The following is a 15,849-nucleotide window of genomic DNA, read 5'->3' as shown; positions in this document are numbered from 1 at the left end:
CCCTCTTTCTTCCCCGTTCCCTCCAACCCTTTTGCATTTCAGGTATCCAACCCCACCTGCATTTCAGGTATTCCAAGTGAGCCAGATGCCCTGATCTAAGAAATTCAGCCAAGGGTTCGAGAGGAGGGAATGAAGGACTGGGGAGGGGGCGGCCAGCCACTTTTACCTTTGCCCCAGGGAAGAGAGATAACCTGTCACATTACCAGCACATGTCATTTCCATCTGGGTGCTCATTTTTATGAAGAACCTCAGGAAGCAGCTGGGTGCCTGGGCACTTTTTGTTGTTGTTTGCAGCTACCCACAAGGGAGGCTGAGACGCCTCAGTCAGGCAGGAGGTCAACTGTTCTTGCCTTTGGGGGGGGGATCTCTTGCCCAAGTACTATCAAAAACTTGGCACCATGTTGTGCCAGTTGGGCAGGACTCTCCACACCACCTCCTCATAGAATCATAAAACTGTAGAGTTGGGCGGGACCCCCCAAGGTCATCTAGTTCAACCCCCTAAAATGCCGGAATCACAACTAAGGCATCCAGGTCAGATGGACATCCGGCCTCAGCTTAAAGGTAAAGGGACCCCTGACCATTAGGTCCAGTCGTGGCTGACTCTGGGGTTGCAGCGCTCATCTCGCTTTATTGGCCGAGGGAGCCGGCGTACAGGTCATGTGGCCAGCATGGCTAAGCCGCTTCTGGCGAACCAGAGCAGCGCACGGAAACGCCGTTTACCTTCCCGCCGGAGTGGTACCTATTTATCTACTGGCACTTTGACGTGCTTTGGAACTGCTAGGTTGGCAGGAGCAGTGACTGAGCAACGGGAGCTCACCCCATCACGGGGATTCAAACTGCCCGACCTTCTGATCGGCAAGCCCTAGGCTCTGTGGTTTAACCCACAGCGCCACCCACACCCCTTAGAGACCCTCAGCTTAGAAACCTCCAAAGAAGGAAAGCCCACCACCTTCAGAGGGGGTGTCGTCTTCCCCACCGGGAATCCCCTAGAAGCACCAGGCCTCGTGAGACCAACACTGACCCACCTGCCTGATGCTCCAGGGAACCTGCGGAAGAGACCTCAGGACAGGGGTGCAGCCCCCCTGAACCCACAGCAGGGGAAAGGCTACAGAGAGGCTCCCTGAGGGGACATGGGAAGATGTCTGGGGTGGAGGCAGCAACGCTTGCCGCCCTCTCTCACCCTCAACACTCAAACCCAGCAGCATCACCCAATGAAGCCGCATGCTGGGAGACTCAGCACAGACAGAAAGAAGGGTGCCTTCACACTCAGCAGTGCTGGGTTCAAGTGAGGCACAAGTGTTCGGGGCAGGGAGATTTCAGGCTTGGGGTTTCTAGTTTGTTTGTTTTGCTAGAACTCCAAAGCCAGGCACCAAAGACAGAATTAAAAGACAGGGTGCCTCTAAGCATGTTCTAGGAATTTGTTTCCAGTGCCAGAACTGAACTGAGTTCACAGTCCTTCCACACAGAAGCCCACTTCTGCCTGGCTTTCTTCAGCAACATAAAAGGGAGGGGGGATTTTGTTGTTTGACATACAGGATGTTGGCTTATACGGAGTCAGAAGACTGGTCCATCTATTGCTCAGCAGTGTCAACACTGACAGGATTTCAGGCAAGTGGGTCTCCCCCAACCCTACCTAGAGCTGTTGCTAGGGTTGAACCTGAAATATTCTGCAGACAAAGCAAGTGCTCTTAGAATCCTAGAAGTATCCCAGCCCTCATGTTGGAAGGGAGCCCAGGGGTCATCTAGTTCAACCCCCTGCAATGCAGGAATATTTTGTCCAACCTGGGACTTGAACCCACAGCCCTGAGATTAAGAGTCTCATGTTCTACTAACTGAGCTATCACAGTGAGCTACGGCCCTTGACACCCAACTGCTGCTACTGGGAGTCAGAAACACAGCCCATAACTCACCCATAATTCTGCAAGGAGGCTTCTATCTACCACCTGCCCACCCCTGAACTCTGGAAATCACTGCTGCAGGAGGCAGTGGAGACCACTAACCTGGGCAGATTTAAAGGGGGGGGGGTGTGTGTGAAGCAAATATCAGAGGGAGAGCAAGGCTCTGAATGCGAGTTGCTGGGGAACACAAGGAGGGAGGTGGCAGCTCTTGCACTCAGGTCCTGCGCACCTGGGGGGGCTTCCCTCTGGGGCCCCTGCTTGGTCACTGAGAGAAGAGGACGTTGAGCTGGGTGGTCCCTTGGGCTGATCTCCAAAGAAGACTCTTGGAGGTGGTCCCCCTGCCTGTCTGTGAAAGGGAGCTGCCAGGTTGTGCCACGGGGCAAGGGAACTCTCTGGGGATGGGGGCCTGGTAGCCAGAGCAGCCAAGGTTTTGCTCAGGGACCCTCCCAGTCGGCAGCCAATGCTGGGGGCCACATCCTGCCTGGGGCCCTTTGGGAGAGGGAGCCGAGAGTGGGGGGGGGGGGTGAGGCACGCTTGGGATGCCAACCTACAGTCCAGAAACTCTGAAGGTCCAGAACACTTGGAGGGGTCATCACCAACCCCCTGCCACCCACATGGCGCCCTTGATGGGCAGGGGGCCAGTGGGGCGTTCGCCACACTCCCCCTCCCGCGCCCTAGAGGGCTCCCCAAGCCCCCTGCCCCCCCGAGGCGTCCCGCTCCACCGGCCTCTTCCCCGAAAAAGGAGCGCCTTCAGACAATGGTGCCGGAGAGCCCTCGCGCCAGGGGGGATTCCTCGCGCGTAGCGACGTGAGAGAGGAGTGCCCGGGGCTGGCACGGGGGTCGTGCCACCCACGGGGGTCCAGCCAAGCCCGCCTGGAGACGAGGGCCTGGGATACCTCCGGAGCCCGGCCCCTCCCCCCCCCGGCGCCTTGCCCAAGTGGCCCCTCGCCGCTCCCTCGGGGTCCGCTGTGCGCACCTGTTTCCGAGCCAGGCCCGGAACCTGCGCACGTGCTGGGGGGAGGGGGCGTGTACCCCCCCCTACACCCCCCCCCACGCGGGCCTGGGCGAGAGCTGCCCCCTCCTCCCCCCCCCTCCCAGGCCGGCTTTCCCGCTCCTCGCCGGGCAGCCCGCAAACTTTCCCCACTCACCACCCCATGGACCAGAAACTCAAAAAGTTTGCTTTTCGTCGCCTTTCGCGCTCCGCCCGTGACTTCCTCCGCGGCCATCGGGGTCGGGTCTGCACTGCTCCGCCTCCCCTTCTCCTCCTCCTCCTCCTCCTCCTCCGTCGGTCCGTCTGTCTGCCTGCCTTCCTGCCTTCCTGGGCTCGCCGCCGCCTTCCCTTCTGCCTCCGTCCTCCCTTTCTCCTCCTCCTCCTCCTCCTCCAACTCTGCCCGCGCGCTCCGTCTTTCTTCCCTCGGAGCCCCGCTGCGCGCTCCGCTCGCTCCGCTCACACTTCTAATAGCTCCGCCGGCCGACGGGGGAGGGGGCCCGGCAGGGCTCCCGCGACGGCCCACGGCCGGATTCCTCCGCCGAAGCGCCGCGGCCGAGGCCGGCTGAGCCCCAGCGCCGCCCGCCGCCGCTCCTTGCCGCGTCCCCGCGCAGCCTCGCCCGGCGCTCCGCCTGCCCGTCCCCGGCGGCCGCGCAACGCCTCGCCGCCGCGCCCCTCCTCGCGCCGCTTCCAGGCCGCATCCCCCGGGACCCTCCAGGCGGCCCGGCTACCGAGGGAAGCGGAGGGAAGGAGCCCGCCTCCCCCCACCCGTCGGAGGCTGGACGGGGGCGGAGGAAGCGAGGAGGGGCGCGGGGAAGGCCGGGCGGCGCGGGAGACCCTCTTCCCCGAGTGCCCGCAAACCATGACACCGGGGAGACGGCGGGGGCCCCCACACGGGATGTCGCGGGTCCTTCCCCGCCGCCCCCCACCCGCTCCACGTCGAGCGGCCCCTGCGAGGCCGGTCTGGGCTCCCTCCTCGCAGAGACGTCCGGCGGAGGCGTCACCGTCGCCTCGTCTTCCTCCCCCCCCCCCGCCTGTCGGTCACTCTCCCGTCCTGCCCTGCGTGGCGCTGGCAGGGAATGAAGAGCCGCCGGCATCTCCCGGTGCGCGTCTCCCTGGCAACAGAGCCAGTGTTGCCAGGTAACGGGCAGGGCGTGGTACCCAGGAGAGGCTCCTTCTGCACCCGGCGCAGCCCGATGCGGAGTCGTGAAGAGGGAGGGAGGGAGGACCAGCGGGGGGAGACTTCCTCCCAATGCGTGATGGCGGAGCGGCGTGTTCACACGTGCAGACGAGGGCGCCCGGTTGCCCCCGGGTCTCCCCCCTCCCGGCCAGGACCAGGAGAGGCGGCGGGGAGGCGAGGGAGCCCCTCCCCCGCAGGCTCTCCAGTACCCCACCGGGGACGCGACCGCTGGATCCCCCTGCCCAACGGGCTGCGGTGGTGGGGAACCCCCCCGGGGGATCCCCGCCACCCTCCTGGTCCTGCCCCCTATGGACGGAGGGAGGGGAGGAAGGCCGAGAGGAAAGGACCGTGGCCCCTCCCCCCCAGAATCCCGGGGCTTCACACTGACCGACCCCCCTTCTCCCCCCCCCCCAGTTACCGGGCTCCTCCCGGCGGGGAGGGGGCGCGTGGGGCGCATGCGCAGCGCTGCCTTTTTCCCCTCTCGCCGTGAAGGTCAGCCGAGCGGACTGAGGGAAAAGGGGCGGGTGTTAACTCCTTCCGCGCCGCTTCAGTGGAGCCGCGCCGCCGAGCGCAGCTCTCCCTCCCCGCCTCTCCGACAGCCGCCTCCGCCGCGCAGCAGACGCGCCGCCGACGTCGCGCCGCTTCCCCGCCCCTTCGGAGAGCGGTCGGCGGAGGAGGGAGGGAGGGAGCGGCTGTCGTTGTCACCGGCTCCGGACTCAGCGGGGCCGGCCCGACGGAGGGAGCCGAAGGCGCGCGGGGCTCCCGTCTGGCCGGCCGGGGCCGCCCCAGGAAGTAACGCGAAGAGCCCCGCGCCCTCCGCACGCGCTTGCCGAGCCTTCTCCCGCCGCGGGTGCCCGAGCCCCAGTCGGGGGGCTCTCCAGCTTTCCGGGCGCGGAACGGGGCCCCCGGGGCAGGAGCCAGCGAGCGAGCGCCCTTGCCGGACGTGACCCCCGACGGCGGGAGGAGCTGCTGCGGGCGCCCGCTTGAGCCTGGCGATGTCTGAAGCGGCTGCCCCCGGGATGCAGGCCTGAAGGGCCCCTCAGCCCGGCCCAGGCGCCCCTGGTACCCGCCTCGCTCGCCCCCTCCTCGCCGGGAATTTCAGAAGAGCAGCCGCCGCCGCCTGGGCCGGCGCGGACGTCCCATGCGACGGAGCTCGCTGAGACTCCGGAGGCGGTGGACAGGCGGTGGACCCTCTTTCCCTAGAGAGTCGACGGTCGCCTCTACCCAAGGGGTCTCCTAGTGGGTCCAGGATCCCTGCGGCGACCCCAAAAGCAGCCTCGCCCCCAAGAGGCCAGGCGACTCTCGCTCTGCTGCTTCGTCTATGTGGGCTACTGATCCAGTTTGTCTTTTTCGCGGGGCGGGGGCCCCTGGAGCAGAGCCGAGTCCGCCAGCCTGAGGCAAATTCTCCTGCGCCCCTGAAACCCCAGCTCGGCGAAGCCCATCCTTTGCATCAGGAGGAGGTCCGAGAGAGGCCCCCGGGTGCTGTGCCTGGGGAGTCCTGTCGGGGCCTGGGTGGGTGGGCAAGTCTCTGCAAAGGCAGCCTGGCACTTGCACCCCCCTCCCTAACCTGCAGAGGCGAGGGTCTCTCCCTCTCACATGCGCACATGCGACTGACCCACAGCAAGGCAAGGTCCACCAGAGCCACAAGCGGGGTCTCCTTCTGCTGGGGGGCACCTTTGTGCCTCCCCTTTGGGGGGACAGGGGTGCACGTGCGGCCAGTTTGGAGCCCACCGAGGGGGGAAGCTGCACCCCCCCCAACCAAAAGGCTGCTTCCTCCCAAATGGGCCAGGAGCAACCCGGGGGGGCGCTGTTTATGACACTCTCTTGACGTTCCAGCTGTGTTCAGGGTCCCCAAAGAACTGGAGAGCCCTGTGGCCTTCACCAGAAAGGGCTTCTTGGAGAAAGGGCACCTGGAGGCTTTGAAGCGGGGGCTGTGGCAGCCGGGACCCTGCTCAGCAGGAAGAGGCTGAGCCAGGAGACCTCAGAGCTTCCCTCCAGCTCAATGGGATGCTGCTGGGTTGCATTTATCTGGCTCTTCGGAGTGATATGGCTTTTGAACAGCTTTATTTTAAGACCTCTGGGGTCTGATTCTGATGGATCCCAGCCCACATTCCCAATGGATCCCAAAGGCCGCTTGGGAATGGGTGTGTTCGCACAAACCCCTTGCAAGGCTTGCAGAAGCCCAGCTGCTCCCAGTGCATTTCTGAGGCCACTGAGGGGGACAAGGCTGGACGATGAGCAGCCCACCTTGAACTCTCTCCCTCCTGGATGCTCCTTCAGAAGGAGGAAGTGCTGCAGCAGCCAGCCAGTCACTCTTGGCAACTGGGGAGACAGACATGGCCCTGGGGAAGAGAGGGAGGGAGGGAAGGAAGAGCCCCCATGGCTTCTCGCAAGTGCACACACAGAGTTAGGAAATAGCCATGCAGGTAGGCATGAACCTAAACGTTTTCTTGCAAGAGCCTTCTGTGACTGGGGCTGCAAGTATTCCAAGTGCTGTTTTGTCAAAGCTCTTGGTAGACATAATAAATATGTGATTGCGAAAAAGAATAGACTAAATAACATGCCCTCGTTTTCTAGCCCACCTCTCCCTGCAGCCTCTGGCCTGATCCAACAACCCACAGCGCAGGGGCAGGGAAATCCCCTTCTCGTTCATTTAGCCTGCTTGCTAACTGTAGGCTGCAAACCCCAGATTCCCTACTCCAACCCCCCCCCCCCATGCCTTGCCTTGGGGAGAATGGGATGTTCTACTCTGGTTCTCTTTGAGGGCTTCTTCCCTCTGGGGCTTCTGGTTGGCCACGATGAGAACAAGAAGCTGGCCTGATGATGATGATGATGATGATGATGATGATGATGATTTATTATTTATACCCCGCCCATCATGCTGGGTTTCCCCAGCCACTCTAGATCTAGCTAGAGCCAGGTTCTTTTGATGTTCTCCTCATCCCCCAGGAGGACCAGGCTTAGAAGAAGCTTGATTAATTTGTTTTGGGGAAAAGAAAGGGCTCCTGCTGGCCTCTCTTCTTCCCACCCCTTGCAATTCATGGTGGATCCCCAAATGGTGTCATCAGGAAGAGTTTGGCTTCTTGGACCATGGTCTCCGTTTCCACAAGGAAGGCCTTCTGGCAAGAGATGGGCTGCACCTCACAGCGGTTGGCAGGGAGACGGCATTACAGATGACAGAAGAACACCTGGCACTGGGGATAATGCACAGGAAACTGAAGTGGTGCTCCAGAAACCTGCTAAAGGGCAGGAAACTACAAGAATGAAGCAGCTGGAGGGAATGACTCACGGTTTCAGTTGACTCTATAGTAATGCACACAGTTTGGGAACAAGCAAGAGGAGCTGGAGTTCTTAATACAGGATGGCAAATATGACCTAATAGGCATTACTGAAACATGGTGGGATGAGACTCATGACAAGAATGCAAGAATTGAGGGCAGGAGTGCCAGCTTGGCCCCACGGCCATGGGTGCCCGGGGCCATCAGTGCCATGCAGCGTGCATGGACTTGGTACCAAAATTTGTGGGTGCCCGGCTCCTTCATGGAGAGTTTTGTGGGTGCTTGGGTACCCAGAGCCCCAGGGAGCCAGCAACTATGATTGAGGGGTATAACCTATTCAAAAGGAATAGACCAAGCAGGAAGGAAGGAGGGGAAATTGTCGGAGAGAGAAACAACCATGAATTTACTGTGGGTGTCTGCTATAGACCAGTGTTCCCCAACCTTGGGCCTCCAGCTGTTTTTGGACTACAATTCCCATCATCCTTGACCACTGGTCTTGCTAGCGAGGGATGATGGGAGTTGTAGTCCAAAAACAGCTGGAGGCCCAAGGTTGGGGAACACTGCTATAGACCACCAAGCCCGACTTGGATGATGCCTTCCTAGAGCAGATTACCAAACATTTAAAAAGGAGAGATATAGTAGTCATGGGAGACTTCAACTCCTGTTGGGACACAAACTCTGCCAAGAATGTAAGGTTCAAATCTTGGACCTGGTCCTCATCAACAGGGAGGAACTGATCAGCAAAGTGGACATACTGGGAAACTTGGGAGGAAGTGATCATGCTTTCCTGGGTTTCATGATAAAACCAGCAAGAGGAAGCTGAGTGTAGTCAGACATGCACTCAGGATTGGTGGATCAGGGGAATGCTGTGGACATAGTGTATCTTGATTTCAGTAAGGCTTTTGACAAAGTCCTCCATGATATTCTTGTGAGGGAACTGGTAAAATGTGGGTTGAACGAGGTAAAATGTGGGTTGAACTGTTGATGTTCAACACCTTTACAAATGAATTGAGGGGGTGCTCTTCCAATCTGCAGATGATATCAAGCTGGGAGGGGTAGCTAATGCCACAGAACACAGAATCAGGGTCCAACAAGATTTTAGCAGACTGGAGAACTAACAAAATGAATTTCAATAGGGACAAATGCAAGGTTCTAAGTTAAAGGACACTTAGGCAGAAAGAACCAGCTGCACAAATATAAGATGGGGGACACCTGCCTTGGCAATAGTACATGTGAAAAGGAACTAGGGGTCTTAGTGGACCAGAAGCTTAATGTCAGTCAACAGTGTGATGCAGCAGCAGCAACCGAGAAAGAAAGAGCGAGCGAGCGAGCGAGCTAATGCTATTCTAGACTACACCAACAGAAATACAGTGGTACCTCGGGTTACATACGCTTCAGGTTACAGACTCTGCTAACCCAGAAATAGTACCTCGGGTTAAGAACTTTGCTTCAGGATGAGAAGAGAAATCGTGCTCCGGCAGCGCAGCAGCAGCAGCAGGCCCCATTATCTAAAGTGGTGCTTCAGGTTAAGAACAGTTTCAGGTTAAGAACGGACCTCTGGAACAAATTAAGTTCTTAACTTGAGGTACCACTGTATAGCATCCAGATCAAGGAAAGTCATATTACTGTTCTATTCTGCCTTGAACCACACCTGAAATACTGTGTAAAGCTCTGGGTGCCACAATTTAAGAAGACTATTGAGAAGCTGGAACATGTGCAGAAGAGATCAAGGGTCTAGAAACCAAGCCTTATGAGGAATGGTTGAGGGAACTGGGGATGTCTAGCCTGGATTAGAGGAGATTGATTGTAGCTATGATAGCCATCTTCAAGTATCTTAAGGGCTGCCCCATGGAAGATGGAGCTAGCTTGTTTTCTTCTGCTCTAGAGAGCAGGACCTGAACCAATGGATTCAGACAACAAGGGAGGAGTTTCCAACTCAACATCAGGAAGAACTTTCTGATGGTAAGAGCCATTTGACAGTAGAACAGACTCGGGAGGTTGTGGACTCTCTTCACTGGAGTTTTTTAAACAGGTTAAATAGCCTTCTGTCATGGATGCTTTAGCTGCAAATTCTGCATTGCATGGGGTTGGAGTAATGACTTGGGGTCTCTCCCAACCATACAATTCTGTGAACTCACATCCAGAGAGTCTCTGGCCACCTTGAGGAAAGATGCCATCATGATAAAGAAGAGAGGGCTCAACTTTTGTTTTTGTTTCCTGCCTGGCCCCCACCCTCCTTTTGAGTGGAGATGGCTGAAGGATGAGGGGGAGGGGCCCCTGGCCACTCATGGTGGAAACTGACTTCAGAAGGCAACTGCCTCTCTTGGGAAACATCCATTTGTCCAGCCTTGGGGAGATGCCAAGGGACAAATCCACCAGTTTCCCTGCATTTATTTCTCATCCTTCCTGGGCTAAACTCCATCATTTATGCATCTGTCGTCTCCTCTCCCCCCTCCCCCCTTTTTTTAGTGAAATGGACAGTCTGCTACGATGGTGCCTTCTAGGGACCCCTCACTCTTCTAAGCCCTCCATTACTGTCATCAAGCATTGATTAGGAATCGGACGTCTGCATTGCGGGAGGTTGTTCTAGTTGGTTGCTGGGACCCCCCCAACTCTGCAAGTCTATTATTCTAAGAAGCTTATCGCTCCAATGGGCGATTGGAGGTCAAGCCACAGCCCCCTCCCCCCGCTTCCTTCTGGGCTGGGCTTCCTTCCGATTCCCTAAGAATATAATCAAAGAACTGTAGAGTTGGAAGGGGCCACAAGACTCATCTAGTCCAGCCCCCTGCAATGCAGGAATCTTTTGCCCAACACAGGACTCGAACCCACAACTCTGAGGTTGAGAGTCCAACCGAGCTATTCCAGATCTGAAGCAATGCTCCTGAGGGTTACTCTCAGGGTTAAGGGGCTTAGATAGCTACTGTTTACCAGTCTCCAGCATTTCTGGAATATTTTGAATCTGTATAGAAGAGAGCCCCAGGGAGCCTCCGTGGGTCAGGGGAGTGAGAAACCACAAGTCGGTTGTGACCAGTTGGCAAGGCATTTTGAAGGCCAGGCTGCTGCCTGAGCACTATTGTTAATCCAAGCCCCAGTGAGGCGTCCGCTGCCCCCATCTTGTCCGGTTTCCATGGGGTCAATTTCAGTTCTGTGCCAAGGGTGTGGCCAAGCCCCATGCTGTGGTCTGACTGACCAGATGCTCTCTTGCCCGTTTGCCCAACGTGGCTCATGGGCACAAACCCAGGGATGGGGCCTGAACAGATGAAAGACATACTTTCATACTTTCAGTGCAGTTCAACGTCTGTATGGAGCCGTTGGGAGTGGCCAGCCGAGACCTTCAGTAGCGGCCCTGTTAACTGCGCCACCTTAGGATGCTGTGGGAAGGATCCCCCCCCCCCCGGGAGAATAGGCAGGCGCCAACGGTTAGATGTTAACTGTTAGGGATGCGGGTGGCGCTGTGGGTAAAACCACAGAGCCTAGGACTTGCCAATCAGAAGGTCAGTGGTTCGAATCCCCTTGATGGGGTGAGCTCCCGTTGCTCGGTCCCTGCTCCTGCCCACCTAGCAGTTCAAAAGCACGTCAAAGGGCAAGTAGATAAATAGGTACCGCTCCGGTGGGAAAGTAAACGGCGTTTCCGTGCGCTGCTCTGGTTTCGCCAGAAGCGGCTTAGTCATGCTGGCCACATGACCCAGAGTACGCCGGCTCCCTCGGCCAATAAAGCCAGATGAGCACCACAACCCCAGAGTCAGCCACGACTGGACCTAATGGTCAGGGGTCCCTTTACCCTTTACCTTTTTAACTGTTAGCTGCTTCCAGCATGCATTAAAAACACATTTGCTTAGGCATTCCCAGGCCAATGATGCTAGTTTTCAGCATCCTAGTCACTGTAATAATATATTTTACTGGTGTGGTTTGTTTTAATTATTATGTACTGGTTATTTCACTGGTTACAAATATTCTTAGTGCTCTCTGGAGAGAAAGGCGGCATAAAAACAGTTTTAGAAAACCAATAAATAAAACAGGCAGCATAATTAATGCCTCTGGCCACCGGGAGGTGTAGGGTGGGGTGGGGGAACACAGGATGAGGAGGCCCCCCCAGCCAAGCATGGACCTGTATGTGTTCTCTGGGTCAGAGCTTCAGGTTCCTGGCTGTGCCCTGGGCCTCCTGCGAAGGATTCATTCTGCACTGAAGAAATGTCCTACTGAATTCCTAAGAGGCCAAGCACAGTTGCATCACCTTGGGCTGCCTGGGAGCCCCAAGACAAGAGCTCACCTCTCAAGGAGGGGAAAAGGGGTTTAATGTGAGTTCAACGTCCAGTCTCCCCAGGGTGGGGCGGGGGAACAGCAGCAGCTTGACCCAAACAAAGGCGACAGCCGGAAAGGCCTCACTGCACCTCTGCCTGACCTCCAGGGTCAGACTCTGGCCCGTCTCCAAAGGCAGGAACCTCATAAGCTGCAGAGAAGCCCTAATGAGTGGTTCTCAGGAGCACAACATTTTGGCACATATCGGAGCCACGCTCTTCTCCAAGCTCAGATATTGTTGTGAGATGCACACACAGTAAATCAGAGTTGGGGGAGGAGGAGCCCCAGGGAGGCAAAGCAGCCCCTGACTCCCAGGTGTACCTGAAAGGGCAGCCTCAGCCAGCAGGGGGTCCGGGGGCCCACACAGGAGGCGCTGAAGGGGGCTGCTGGCAGAACTTACTGTCATCTACCAGAGGGCCTGGAGCAGACCTCTCTGTCCTTGCCACTGCCTCCAGACTCCCTCCCCCAGGCCCCTTTCCTGCCCCTGCCTCTCAAGGGGGGCAGTGACCATCTCCACTAGCTCTGGTGGCATCAGATGGCAGGCTGCCAGCATGGGAGAAGGATGCCACTGGCAAGGAAACACCAGGTGCCAGGTGAGGTTCTGGACTCTGAAGCAGATATTGCTTGGAGACTGCGCTGGGTGATCCGGCCACGGAAGTAAGTGCTAGAGGGCTTCATCTCCCTGCCTTTGCCCATCCCCACTGGACTTCCAAAGCCCACGGAACAACGGGGAAGGGGAACTGAGCTGCTCCTGCCCACCTCCGGTTTCAACAGGTAGGTCTCCCATGAAAGTGCCCGGGGCTTGGAGACAATGTGGAGGACTCGTTAGAGGCACGGATGCGCTCAGTGGGATTGTGTTTCTTTAACAGCCATTAGCGGACCAGGATTGGAACCACGGTGCATGGGGAGGAGAGAGGGGCGCCCCTTTCCCCCACCCCCGCTGTCGCAACGAGATTGCCCCCCCCATAAGTTGGAGCAGGCAGGGGTCCTGCGTGGGGCTGACCATTGCAGCAGGCAGGTCTTCTCCAAACTGAGGGCGGGGATGCTCAGCCTGCCCAGGAGGCTCTGTGAATGTGCTGGGAGGGGGGCGGGGGGGGGGCACAGCGCCAACCTCGCCCTGTCCGGACGCCAAGAGCTCCGGCATCCATAATACCCGCCCCCTCTTCCTGATTGCCAGCCTCACACACCAGCGTCCGAGCAGATGGAGGTGTCGGGGGGGGGGAGGCAGCAGGTGAAGGCACTGTGGGGGGGGGGTCACTCACTCCAGGCAAGTTTACCTTGGGCACAAGCAAATGAGCCGCGGGGGGAGTCCAAGACGCCGCCTCCTCCTCCGAGAGAGAAGCGGCAACATCTTAGTAGCAGCCCAGCCGCGGAAGCCCCCCTTTGGGCCAGCAAATGGCTGCCCTTCCGTGCCCCCCCCCCCACTCCCCGCATGGCTGACCCATTCCTCCCCCTCCCCCGAGGCAGCCCCTCCCAGGGCATCGGCCGGCTCTTTCTGCGGCCGCGCCCCCGGCCGCCTTGTGCACGTGGGCGCGGAGAGTCTGCGGAGAAGGTGGTCCCCCCCCCGTCCACACACACTCGCACTTACCCGGCTGCCCCGGTCCTCGTCCGGTCCGCTCTGGGGCTCGTGGGTGCCTCCCTGCCTCGCAGGCCAGGCGCGGTAATGCTCGTGCGCTCCGCCGCCTGCAGCCAGCGGCGCCCGGGACTGGGGGGCTGCGGAGAGGCGGCGGGAGTTGCCGGCCGGGCGCGCCGAGGGGCGCCTCCCCAGGAGCCGGGGCTGCTGCGCCTCTGCCCTGCCGTCCGTGTGGGCCGGGAGGAGACAAAGAAGCTCCGCCGCCGCCGCCGCGACGGGGCTGCCAAGACCCACACGGCAGCTTCCTTCCTTCCCCTCTTCCTTCCCAAATGCTTCTGCCCGAGTTTCCATGGGAACAGTATAATGCCTTTCGCGTTGCTGGGGAGATGCAGAGGCTCAGCAACCTCGCCAGGCCTGCCAAGAACCTCGCGGGCTTCGGGGGGCTGGTGCGAAAGCCGGGGGAGGATTTGGCACCGGACGGGGCGGCCGAGGCCATCTCCATCCGCAGCAGAGCGTCCCAGGAGCCTGGCTGCCGGACCAGGCCAAGGGGCCACCTCTGGTCCAGCACCCACTTCTCACAAGGGCCACCCAGGGGCCTCGGAGGGGGGCGAACCGGCAAGCAGGATCCGGCCCAAGAGAAACTCTCCGCTCCGGCGGTGTTCCAGCAAGCGGCATTCATAAGCGCAGATGCCTCTGACTGTGGGAGCTGGACAGAGCCAGGAGGGAGAAGTCTCCCTGGGACGCGGTGGACTCCCCGTCAGGGATGCTCGAGCTGAGATCCCTGCATTGCAGCGGGTTGGGCTGGATGACCTTTGGGGTATCTCTAGCCCCCTCCTCCACGATATAATAAAGAGTTTGCTGAAGAAGAAGAAGAAGAGTTTGGATTTGATATCCCGCCTTTCACTCCCTTTAAGGAGTCTCAAAGCGGCTCACATTCTCCTTTCCCTTCCTCCCCCACAACAAACACTCTGTGAGGTGAGTGGGGCTGAGAGACTTCAGAGAAGTGTGACTGCCCAAGGTCACCCAGCAGCTGCATGTGGAGGAGCGGAGACGCGAACCCGGTTCCCCAGATTACGAGACTACCGCTCTTAATCACTACACCACACTGGCTCTCTGGATCTTGCCCAAGGGTTCCTGTTCTCCCAGTGGCCAACCAGATGCCCATTATGGGAATCCAGCAAGCAGGATTCCAGCGCCAGAGCAACTTTCCAGCTAATGGTCTTCAGAAACACTGCTGGACAGAATCATAGAGCTGGAAGGGACCCGAGGGTCATCTAGCCCAACCCCCTGCAATGCAGGGATCTCAGCTCAAGCAACGCCGACAGATGGCCGTCCAACCTCTGCTGGAGAACCTCCAGTGAAGGGGCGTCCACAGCCTTCCTAAGGACAGCCCTCTCCTGCTTCATGAATTCGTCCAACCCTCTTTTCAAACCCCCCAGGTTGGTGACCATCATTGCCTCCTGTGGGAGAGAGTTCCGCAGTTTGCACAGAGGAGGACGGTCTTTCAGCCGCCCTGAATCTTCCAGCATCACCTGTCACCGCGGGAGGCCTGCTTGCGGCTGGGGTGGGTGGGGGCGCTTGAGCAAAGGGCGCCTTGTTCTGGAGAGGGAGGGAGAGCAAACGGATCTCGCTGGCTTCAGGAGAAAAGGAATGGAAAACTACAGCCAGGTCCTGGCGTGTTTTCACGTGGCTCTTGCTGGGCGCCTGAAGGAAGCGCGCGAGGGCCCAGCCTCGGAGAGAGACTCGGGCAGCCGCTTCCTCCATCCTCCCCGGCGAACCCGCGAGGCTTGCACCGCCTGCCTGCCTGCGGCACATGACGGGGCGCTGCTGAGCGCAGATCATTCGCCTCTTTCGCTTCCAGGACCCTTTTGCAAGACGCCTTTCAGTCGCTCAGAACATCCGCCCTTATCGCTCCCTCCTAATAATTAACCTGGTTCCTAAGGCTCGGGTTGTAGTCACAAGAGAGGACGAGGAAGAAACAAAGGGGAGCCCCCGACGCCCTTGGGGAGACCTGAAGTTTGCAGAGGGAGGAGTCCTCTCAAAAGAGAAAACTTGAGGGAAAAGGACCAAACTTCTGATTCTTCTCCTTTTTTTCTCTTTCCCCCTTTTGGGTTTGCGTTTTTATTTAGTTTTTCTTATCTTTGATATCTTTGATAAAAAAGATATTCGATATTGTTCTTTTTAATATATTTTTTTTCAAAATTTAAAAATAAAACTTGAAAAAATAAAAATAAAAAAAAACTTGAAAAAATAAAATAAAATTTATTGGGGCGGAAAGCTAGAGAAAACCCGAGAGTGCAAAAAACAGGGAGGCTGTGTGGGAATCGCCTCACCCAATCCCTTTCTCCCAAGAGCCCCCATGGGGGGGGGGCGGGTTCAGCAGTGGCAGAATAGAAAGACAAGCCTGCAGTCTCACCAAGACAGAGAAGGACTTTGTCCTATACTTCTCATGTGCTCAGTTCTGGTGCTGCTGGCCGCCTGGTGCAAGGATAGATCTAGAATGAAACTAACGATGCTTAAGCATCAAGGCCCCTAATCCTGGAGGATTAGAAAACTTTAGTCCACAGTCTGGAGCTGCAGTTGGTGTTGACAGGACTGAGCCCTGTGCTCAAAGATCTGCATCAACTACCAGG

At 58.2% G+C, this 15,849-nt stretch overlaps 1 protein-coding gene across 11 annotated transcripts in view; it reads right to left on the bottom strand.

Moving 5' to 3' along the window:
* The window catches only part of SMARCD3 (SWI/SNF related BAF chromatin remodeling complex subunit D3), a 41,863-nt gene that overhangs the window by 20,641 nt on the left and 5,373 nt on the right, over nt 1-15,849 (bottom strand). For 5 of the 11 annotated variants that reach the window (XM_028750345.2, XM_028750346.2, XM_028750348.2 and 2 more), the window contains exon 1: nt 13,232-13,582. The exons of 1 other annotated variant lie outside the window; for it this stretch is intronic. In XM_028750345.2, the coding sequence (XP_028606178.2) occupies nt 13,232-13,567 (336 nt within the window). In that variant the 5' untranslated portion in view covers nt 13,568-13,582. Of the gene's footprint in view, nt 1-3,046; nt 3,325-3,349; nt 3,546-4,484; nt 4,608-13,231; nt 13,583-15,849 lie in introns of those variants that run through there. 5 more of the 11 variants (XM_028750353.2, XM_028750356.2, XM_028750350.2 and 2 more) reach the window with 5 other exon arrangements.

Source organism: Podarcis muralis, chromosome 12 (assembly GCF_964188315.1).
Source record: "Podarcis muralis chromosome 12, rPodMur119.hap1.1, whole genome shotgun sequence".
NCBI classification, from domain to species: domain Eukaryota; kingdom Metazoa; phylum Chordata; class Lepidosauria; order Squamata; family Lacertidae; genus Podarcis; species Podarcis muralis.
This window is presented reverse-complemented; position numbering and strand designations above follow the sequence as displayed.